This window comes from Gossypium hirsutum, chromosome D02 (genome assembly GCF_007990345.1).
Source record: "Gossypium hirsutum isolate 1008001.06 chromosome D02, Gossypium_hirsutum_v2.1, whole genome shotgun sequence".
Taxonomy (NCBI): domain Eukaryota; kingdom Viridiplantae; phylum Streptophyta; class Magnoliopsida; order Malvales; family Malvaceae; genus Gossypium; species Gossypium hirsutum.
In genome coordinates this window covers 4,523,702-4,534,337 of record NC_053438.1, presented here as the reverse complement: position 1 = coordinate 4,534,337, position 10,636 = coordinate 4,523,702, and the positions used below count along the sequence as shown (strand labels likewise).

The 10,636-nt window shown below is 39.7% G+C and overlaps 1 protein-coding gene and 1 pseudogene across 1 annotated transcript; one reads left to right on the top strand and one right to left on the bottom strand.

Moving 5' to 3' along the window:
- Positions 1 to 1,127: 1,127 nt before the first annotated feature.
- On the bottom strand, positions 1,128 to 3,221 carry LOC107927721 (uncharacterized; annotated as a pseudogene).
- Positions 3,222 to 3,923: 702 nt separating this feature from the next.
- On the top strand, positions 3,924 to 8,562 carry LOC121214450 (uncharacterized). The gene is made up of 2 exons (XM_041088105.1): positions 3,924 to 5,109; positions 8,411 to 8,562. The coding sequence occupies exons 1-2, from the start codon at positions 4,049 to 4,051 to the stop codon at positions 8,514 to 8,516; spliced, it is 1,167 nt and encodes a 388-aa protein (XP_040944039.1). The 5' UTR covers positions 3,924 to 4,048; the 3' UTR covers positions 8,517 to 8,562.
- Positions 8,563 to 10,636: the final 2,074 nt, after the last annotated feature.

Here is a 10,636-nt window from a genome sequence, read left to right as displayed (position 1 = left end):
ATAGCATCAAGAATACAAATGGTGTCTATGTTGTATCATTTAACCAATGCATTCAAATTTATTTTATAAATTCACCTCGGTTTTGCCTATTAGTATGTGATTCAAGCACAGTTGTTAATAGGCATTTTTAAATAAATAAATATAGATACATTTTTTAAATTTTGAGGTACACGTATTACATTACGTCTAATTTTTGATTATTCGGTTGGCTACACCGATTCTTAATAGTAGAAATAAATAAAGTTTAACAGAAATTTAACAGAAATGATTAGTTTACTCTTTAATCTAATGTATAATTATTATTTTAACCATTTTTTTAAATAAAAGAGACAATATAAACCCGACTCTTAGCACATGAACGTCCATGGTACTTTTATCGATATAGAATTCATGAGGAGAAAATTAAAACAAAATATTATATATAATATTTAAAGAGAAGTTTTTAAAATATAGGAGTATAGTAAAATATTTAATATTTTAAGAAAAGAGACTTGACAATTTTTTTCCCACAGTTTTGTTGTTGTTATATTGTTGTTTTGCTACCATTTTGCTATTATATTACTATTATTTTGATGTTATTGTTTAGATATTGTATAACTCTTGTTTTATTGTTAATTTTAATAATATTTTAGAGGCATTTGCTTCCTAAGTTACAATTATGTTAGTGTTATTTAAGTAGGCTTTTTTTAATGTATTTTCATTTTGTTGGGAAGCATTTAGTGTATTTGATGTATTAAAATTTTTTAATTTGTTTTTATATAAAAAATTAATATAGGCGGGCCGGGTCTAACTTGAGTTTAACATTTTTAATTTGGACCGGTCTTAGGTAGAATTTTAGACTCATTTTGAAACAGACTCGAACCTAAAAAACGTATTTAAAATTTTATTTTGACTCGACTCAACTCAACTCATGATCATGATCAGTTGCATTAAAAGAAAAGGGCAACTGGTTGGTGCTAGTTATGACTTTTCTTTTCCTTTAAAAAGATGTTGATTATTACTATGATTGTGATAAAATTTTATTTGGTACAACGTAATTTGAAAATAAAAATTTTAAGCATTTTGACATCTAAAATTTTATTTTATTAGATGTAAGTAGTCTCTTCATTTAAATACCTTTATAAAATTTAAGCCGAGTAAGAAGTCAATCGGTGAAGCTTGTCCCAATGAAAAGTAGGCTCAAAATCGACTTCTTCAAGCATTTTGGGCAATGGCACCATTTGAATTTTCGTACTCAAACCAAGATGTGCCATGAGAAGTGCAACGTGGGTTATGAATTCCTCACCATGCTGGAGTTGCCTCGCATGCTCTTTCCACGAACATTGAGCCGCGGCATAAGTCAGCATGTTCAGCCACAGATCCGCTATCAGTTTCCATTTATCTTGGTTATCCCATTGGAACATAGATACCAAACTCTGCAATTGCTCCGCGATTTGGCACCCTTCAAAGAATGCCGACTTCCTCGAATTTCCCATCTGGATAAAGAATGATCGAGATCTAATGCCCATCCCAAACAACCCTCTGACAGCTTCCTTGAATTGGAATTTGTCGAGGGCGAAGTTCATCGCTTCAGTGCAGGTATCTTGGTGCCTTATGTTACCAATCCCTTCGGGAAGCATTGCGGGACATAGAAAAAGAAGGTACATCATATAATCAGATAAGACCTTACTTATCCGGCAATACTGCTCAAGTTGCACGGCTCGATACCGGTGATTGTCGTCATGGAAAACAACTTCTGTAGCAAAATGCCATAGGAGGAGACTGTGGGTGAATTCGACCTCGCGTACACTCCAAAGAATGTCTTCAGATGACCCTCCCATTCCTTTAAGCACACTTGAACCTCTATCATCCAATAACTCTGAGAGATTTTTGAACTCGGTCTCTGCGTATTTTTTTCGTTTTTCTTGGAGGCCGGAGTAGATAAACTGTTTCAACTCGAAGCTTACCTCTTTCCAACCGGTGTGTAAGTACTTCCCCATTCTGTCCTCAGAGTCGAATAAGTTTAAAACTGCAGCAAGATTCAGTTTCCTGGGCGGCAGGCAATAATCTAGCAGGCTATGCTGTGCCATGGACCGAATTCCCTCATTGGGCTTAGTAAAACGAACTAACTTAGGACCAATAAGCCTAAGAAACCTGTTGTTTTGTTGGTCTAACCAGTAGAGTCCCCAATCCGACCTAAGATGCAGGAGGGCGGAATAAATTTCAAGAAAGATGGCACCGACCATTAACAAGCAGGGTACGGCAATGTCAACTCGGGAGTCGTGTAGCTTGACAAAAACGAAGAAGGCAAGCAGCGTGCAAGTGATGAAGGATAAGCAAATGAAGCGAAGAATTACACCGAGTCGAGTTATAACTATAGGAATCTTTGTATACAGCAGATCATAAAGGAATCCAAGCTCAATCTCCACAATTGTGAAGGCCGCTTCTGCACTAACTTTGTTCTGGTCCAGCTCAAATACGTAACTCAAATTTTTGTAAATTCTGAGCTTGAGATCTGCAAACATGGGCTTGAACACTTGAAACAAATGAAAGGCTCAATAAAGATCTCCGTATTTCCCCTTAATTGGTTTCGGCTCCAAGTATTCTTCCAACGTCAAACGCATACCTCTTTCTGAAGGCGACTGTGAAGGCTCAACTTCCAATGGGGAACCTTTGTCATCAGAAAACACAGATTTCCTAAACCGGACGCTACTAGCTTTGAAGAGAGACCAAACCCTTTCCCCATACTTGATAACCCCGACAATGATTATTGGAATGGCCATGAAGATGACCAGTGGTGTTGCTATTGTCCAGAACTTGACATATACATAGAGAGCCACTCCAATATGGAAACACATTCCAAAGAAATGTCGTGGCCAGAGTTCATTGTCCGACAATGAGTAAGCGGTGATGGTATCGGGGCCACCCAAATGCAAGAGCAAGAATGGGGCCCAAAATAGAACCCGAGGATTGGTTACTTCATCCTTTCTACTTCTGAGGAGGGTACCCAAGGTTAATGCGGCCAACCAATCTGCAAACAAGTATAGGGTCCAAAGAAAAAAGGAGACCGTCTTTGAATTTCTGTCGCTGAATCTCCGTCGACTTCCAAGTTTTATCAGTGTAAGTTGAACGGTGAGGCTGACGATTACCATTGCCCGGAGTTCCCATTCCAGCCAAAGAGATAGTATACGATCCGACAGCGTTCTCAGAAGCGCTTGATCCCTGATCTCTAGGAACATCATTACACTGGCAACTGGAATTTAACAAAAATGTTAAGCTTACTGTTGAATGATTTTTCATTTATTCCAGGAATTAATTATTTAATTCTACTTCATAGTAGTTAAAGTTATTCTCGAATATTTATAATTATACAAATTCAAATCGTGCTATTCATAGAGTTGACATTTATTTGAGTAAACACATTCTAGTGTCATGGGTTGCGCGTCGGTGCTCGCAACCATGACAAACTGGTGCGATCCATCGTGTTCGAGGGAGGTCATTTAGGCCAACCAAACTGGCCCAACCAAACTGGCCCGGTGATTTGAAAGATTAAAAGCCCATCTCAAGAGCCTGATAGAAATGGGAAGTGTTCTAGAAGATATAATTATGGAATCTTAGAGTTCTATTTGTATATAGCTGGTTATGTAAGCTTAGAGTTCTAATTGTATTCAGCTTTTAATTATAGCTATTGATATACTGTGAGGCTCAACTATAAATAGAGACCTCTTTGCTAATTGTAGATTCAGGGAGTTATTAATAAGAATTTTGAGAGTATTCACTCAAACTTTTCTCTCAAGTGTTCTTGCTTTTGTTCATCTTTCAAGGCTCGTTCTTACTTTGTTCTTCTGTTGTTCTTCGTGAAAATCTTAAGGGAATTCTATTGAATCCTTTATTGTCGCAAGTGAAGTTGACTTGGGCGTTTTTGCTGCTGAATATTTTTTTGTTACAAGTTAGGCTGACTTAGGCGTTTTGAGCAGAGAAACTGCCTAAGGCCGCACGGATCGCGTGGGAAAACTCTAAGTCCGTGACAGTTGGTATCCGAGCTAAGGTTCGAAGCCACCGTTGAAAGATGTCAAAAGAAGTTGAGGGAGTGGAGACCCGTGGGAGGGCTAGGAAAGCCAGTCGCTCAAGGGACATATTGTCTGCTTTAGAGGATCGCGTCGTCACTCTCGAGAGTTCAATGGGGGATATCAAGGAGAGGGTGGAAGACGTTGATGATAGGCTCCATGATGGACTGCAGTCCATGCAGGAGCAGCTTAAAGAGTATGTGACGGATAATATGAAACAGTTGACTGGTAGAGATGATGCCATTGAGGCTATGGTGGTGGCCTTGAAGGGAGAGATTGCGGAGCTCAAGGGTGAACTCACAATCTACAAGGTTGCCTTGGGCAATGGTGGGTTAGCGGCTGCCGCACCCAAGCCCAATATTGATGTTCCCAAGCCAAAAGAGTTTAAGGGAACAAGGTCCACAAGAGATGTGGACAACTTTTTGTGGGGAATCGAGCAATACTTCTGTGCCAAAGGCATCACGGAGGATGTCACTAAGGTAACTACTGCTGCGATGTATTTATCTGACGTTGCTTTGTTGTGGTGGCGTCGTAGGTCCACTGATGTGAGACGTGGTGGGTCTGAAATCGAAACATGGGAGGAGTTTCGATGTGAGTTCAAAGCACAGTTTTACCCAGAGTATGCCGAGGATGAGGCTCGGGCAAGGTTGCGTCGGCTTGCGCAACAAGGCACTGTGAGGGAGTATGTACAGGAGTTTAGCGAGCTTATGCTCCAAATCTCAGATATGGGGGAGAAAGAGGCATTCTTTTCCTTTATGGACGGATTAAAACCGTGGGCGAAGCAAGAGTTGCAGCGCCGAGGAGTTCAAGAGCTCACCAAGGCTATGTCAGTAGCAGAATCACTTGCTGAATTTGGTGGGAGGAAAGACAATTCCAATTCTTCTAAACCCAGATTAAAGGGTAATAGTGGGGGAGATAAAGAAAGGCCCACTAGGAACGGCGATGGTAAGAAACCTTGGGACAAGAGAAAGAGTGGGCCTATAAGGTGCTTCCACTGTGAGGGTCCACATATGATCAAGGACTGTCCAAAGAAGGCCGCTCTTAAGGCTATGGAAGCAAAGGGGGAGTCCGATGTGGAGGATAACAACCTTGGATCGATACTAGGGGGTGTCGAAGATAGAATGAGCCATGGTTTGATGTTTGTAGACATCATTGTGGCCGGCAGAAAATTGAATGCGCTCGTCGACACAGGCGCTTCTGACTTATTCATGTCTGAGGAGGCTGCTTGTAAACTAGGCCTCAAGATAGATAATGAAAGGGGTCGGATCAAAACAGTGAACTCGGAAAGTATTCCAATCAAGGGGGTTGCAAAGGGAGTAGATCTTCAGCTCGGAAATTGGTCAGGGAAGGTATCCATTAAGGTAATACCACTTGATGACTATGATTTTGTGGTGGGACTAAGCTTCCTTGATCAGGTTAAAGCTCTTATTGCCCCTTCGAGCAATTACATGGTGATTTCAGATGCGAAACATCAATGCATGGTGAAAGTGACAAGGAAGAGAAGCTTTGAGGGAAAAACACTATCAGCAATTCAGTTTGCTAAAGGTGTACGGAGAAATGAAGTCTCATATTTAGCCACCTTGAAGATCGAAGAGACCGTTGAGTTTGTTAGTAAGACCCCGAAAGAAGTGGGACAATTGCTACAATCATTTCGAGATGTAATGCCTACTTAGTTGCCAAAAAGATTGCCACCCAAGAGGGAGGTGGACCACAAAATTGAGTTAGTATCCAATGTGGTGCCGCCAGCAAGGGCCCCCTATCGTATGTCTCCGCCAGAATTAGAAGAGTTGCGGAAACAATTGAAGGAACTTTTGGATGCGAGATTCATTAGACCATCCAAATCCCCATATGGTGCGCCAGTGTTGTTCCAAAAGAAACACGATGGGTCTTTAAGAATGTGCATCGATTATCGAGCTCTAAACAAGATCACCGTGAAGAATAGGTATCCTATTCCTCTTATCGCAGATTTGTTCGACCAGCTTGGTAGTGCAAGATGGTTTACCAAGTTAGATTTGAGATCGGGGTATCATCAAGTTCGGATAGTCGAGGGGGACGAACCAAAGACAGCTTGTGTGACACGGTACGGTTCGTATGAGTTCCTTGTGATGCCTTTTGGACTCACGAATGCTCCAGCTACATTCTGCACCCTAAAGAATAAGGTACTTCAACCCTTTCTTGATCGTTTTGTGGTTGTTTACCTTGACGATATTGTGGTCTATAGCAAGTCGCTTGAAGAGCACGTAAGACACTTGAGGGAGGTGTTCCAGACTTTGAGGGAAAATGAGCTATTCGTCAAGGAGGAGAAATGCTCATTTGCCCAACAAGAGGTGTCATTCTTAGGCCACATTGTGGGAGGCGGTAAGATCCGAATGGATAAAAATAAGATTCGAGCCATTTCAGAGTGGGAGCCTCCAACCAAGGTAACAGAGTTGAGATCTTTCCTTGGATTGGCAAATTACTATCGCCGCTTTGTCGAAGGCTACTCCAAAATTACCACTCCCTTGACGGACATGTTGAAGAAGGGGAAGGTATGGGATTGGAATCCAGAATGTGAGAAGGCCTTCAACCAATTGAAGCAAGAAATGACGAGGGAGCCCGTACTTGTCTTGCCGGATTTTACGAAGCCTTACGAGGTACGTACAGATGCATCAGATTATGCTATTGGGGGAGTACTGATGCAAGATGGACACCCAATTGCTTTCGAGAGTCGAAAGCTTAACGAGACGGAACGTAGATATACGGTCCAAGAGAAAGAGATGACCGCGGTAGTACACTGCTTGCGCACATGGAGACATTATTTATTGGGTTCCAGGTTCGTGGTCCTTACCGACAATGTTGCCAATAGTTACTTTCTAACCCAGAAAAAGTTGTCTCCCAAGCAGGCTCGTTGGCAGGTTTTACTAGCAGAGTTTGATTTCACAATGGAATATAAACCAGGAAGTGCCAACAATGTTGCTGATGCACTTAGTCGAAAGATGGAATTCGCAGCAATCAGTCAACCTGATGGCTCTTTGTTGGAACGCATTCGAGAGGGATTGTCCCATGATCCTACGGCCAAAAATTTGATTGAGCTTGCCAAGGAGGGAAAAACAAGAAGATTTTGGCTTGATGGGGAGCTAGTATACACTCATGGTCACCGCCTCTATGTGCCCCATTATGGGAAACTCCGTAAGGAAGTCATGAAGGAATGTCATGACTCGAAATGGGCAGGCCATCCAGGGATGCATCGCACTTTGGCCCTTTTGGAGGATCGCTATTATTGGCCTCACATGGGTGCTGATGTGGAAACCTATGTGAAAACTTGTCTAGTGTGCCAACAAGACAAGGTTGAGTTAAAGACTCCAGCCGGCTTGCTTCAACCCCTGCCAGTCCCAGAAAGGCCATGGGAGAGTTTATCCATGGATTTTATTACTGGTTTGCCTAAGTCTGACGGGTTTGCTAGTATTCTTGTTGTGGTAGACAGGTTTTCAAAGTATGCGACTTTTATTCCAGCGACCAAAGAGTGCCCTGCTGAGGAAGTAGCTCGGTTATTCCTTAGACACGTGGTGAAATATTGGGGAGTGCCACTATCTATTATCAGTGATCGAGATGGTCGATTTACTGGTCGGTTCTGGACAGAGTTGTTCAAGTCAATGGGCTCAAATTTGAACTTCTCCACGAGCATGCATCCACAAACCGATGGGCAAACTGAACGAGTAAATGCACTGTTGGAGACGTATCTTCGGCACTATGTGAGTGCCACACAAAGGAATTGGCCAAAGTTACTGGATGTGGCCCAATTTTCATATAACTTGCAGCAAAGTGGGACCACGAATCAAAGTCCATTTGAAATAGTGACGGGTCAACAGCCACTCACACCCAACGCTGTTGTGACACATTACACAGGACCAAATCCGGCAGCCTATAGATTCGCAAAAGATTGGCAAGAGAAGAATGACTTGGCTAGAGCTTGTTTACACAAGGCAAGTAAGCGTAGCAAGAAGTGGGCCGATCAGAACCGAAGGGATGTACAATTTCAAGTGGGTGACTCAGTCCTTGCTAAACTACACTTGATTTTACGATATACTGGTTTGCACAAGGGTCTTGTGCGAAGGTATGAAGGGCCATTTAAAGTTGTGAAGAGAGTGGGCAAGGTGGCCTACAAGCTGGAGTTGCCACCAAAACTTAAAGTACACCCAATCTTCCATGTAAGCATGCTTAAGCCGTTTCATGAGGATCAAGAAGATCCGAATCGAGGCAAGTCCGAACGACCATCGATGGGGGTAAAAGTCTCGTATGATCGTGAAGTAGAAAACATTAAGGCAGATCGGGTAATTAGACGAAAGTACCATCGACCACAGCATGAGTACTTAGTTCGATGGAAGGGACTTCCTGATAGCGAAGCAAGTTGGGAACCTGCTGAGGCATTGTGGCAGTTCCAAGGGAAGATTGACCAGTTCCATAAGGAGGATGCGACGAGGGCGTCGCTAGAACAAGTGGGGGAGAATGTCATGGGTTGCGCGTCGGTGCTCGCAAACATGACAAACTGGTGCGATCCATCGTGTTCGAGGGAGGTCATTTAGGCCAACCAAACTGGCCCGGTGATTTGAAAGATTAAAAGCCCATCTCAAGAGCCTGATAGAAATGAGAAGTGTTCTAGAAGATATAATTATGGAATCTTAGAGTTCTATTTGTATATAGCTGGTTATGTAAGCTTAGAGTTCTAATTGTATTCAGCTTTTAATTATAGCTATTGATATACTGTGAGGCTCAACTATAAATAGAGACCTCTTTGCTAATTGTAGATTCAGGGAGTTATTAATAAGAATTTTGAGAGTATTCACTCAAACTTTTCTCTCAAGTGTTCTTGCTTTTGTTCATCTTCCAAGGCTCGTTCTTACTTCGTTCTTCTGTTGTTCTTCGTGAAAATCTTAAGGGAATTCTATTGAATCCTTTATTGTCGCAAGTGAAGTTGACTTGGGCGTTTTTGCTGCTGAATATTTTTTTGTTACAAGTTAGGCTGACTTAGGCGTTTTGAGCAGAGAAACTGCCTAAGGCCGCACGGATCGCGTGGGAAAACTCTAAGTCCGTGACACTAGTACTTTAGATTCATTGTAGTCATTAATAATCTATGCCATACTAAAGCTCTTTAAATGAGTATTAATAAGTGTTTGGAAGGTATCCGCTAGATCTGATCATGAGTTGAATCGATACAGAATTGTAAGTTCAAGCTTGGTCCAGCTTAAAAAATGTGTTTAAAATTTTGCTCAAGCCCAACGCATATTAAAAATGTTGAATTCGAGTTCTCTGGCGCGATTATAATAAAATTTTTTTTATAGATTATTATATAAAAACAAAATTTAAAAATATTATACATCAAATACACTAAAAATATTAAAATAAATGTTCCCCAACAATTATAGATATATAGTAATTTGATTTGGGTCGGGGTTGGGCCCGAGTCAAAAAATTTTGCTTGAGCCCCACTTGTTTAAAAAAAGATTTTATTTTTTTGTCTAAATTCATTTTTTAGACAAGCCTTTGGGCTTGGATGGATGACTCAATCCATTATCAGGTCTAGTAGTTATGAACTCCGAAAAAGTTTTCATAAATCCCCATATCGTGAGGTTTAAACTTAAATCGTTATGGATTTTAGACCTTCAAATTTAACATTTCAACTAAAGTTTCATTTGCTTTTTATATAAACTTTCAATTAGTACTTGATTATAGATCACCTGTGATATGGATAAACTGTTAGTTTTTTAAGTAAGTACTACACAAATAGTCATAATCATAATAATATTAGTTATCATTTAAAAGAAAACAAATGTTAGTTTTTTGAGTAAACTACACAGATGGTCATCCAATTATAAAAAAAAAATTCTTTTTAAGTACTCAAAATAAAAAGTTCGCAATTTAAGCCTCAAGTTATATGGTTCAGTTATTTTTGTCATTCCCGTTAAAATCACAAATGACAAGTAGTTAAAAAATTGGTATGATAACAAATTTAGCCCTCAACATTTATATATAATATCAATTTAGTCCTAATTTTAAAAAATTAACCCTCAAAATTTACAAATATTCTTAATTTGATCCTAGTTCTAAAAAAATAAAAAAAATGAAGGTATATAAATATTTTCAAAAAAATATAATAATGAATTTAAATTTTATATCAATATCTAATAAATATATTTATATTTATATTAAATAAAATAAAAATGCCCACCCTCCCATATCGTTAAGGGATGGGAGACGAGGACAGACGACAGAGGTGGTGGGAGGTCCGAGAGGGAGGGTTGAGGAGATTTTTATTTTATTTAATATTAGTATTAATATAAAATTTAAATTTATTATTATATGTTTTTGAAAATATTTATGTAGTTTTATATCTTTTTTTGATTTTTTTAGAATTAGGATTTGAGTACATATGTAAATTTTGATGGTTAATTTTTTAAAATTATGACTAAATTGATATTATATGTAAAATTTGAAGATTAAATTTGTTATGATACTAATTTTTTAACTGCTACATCAATTTGTCATTTGTAATTTTAATAGAAGTGACCAAAATGATCAAACTATGTAACGTGGGTGCTTAAATTGTAAATTTT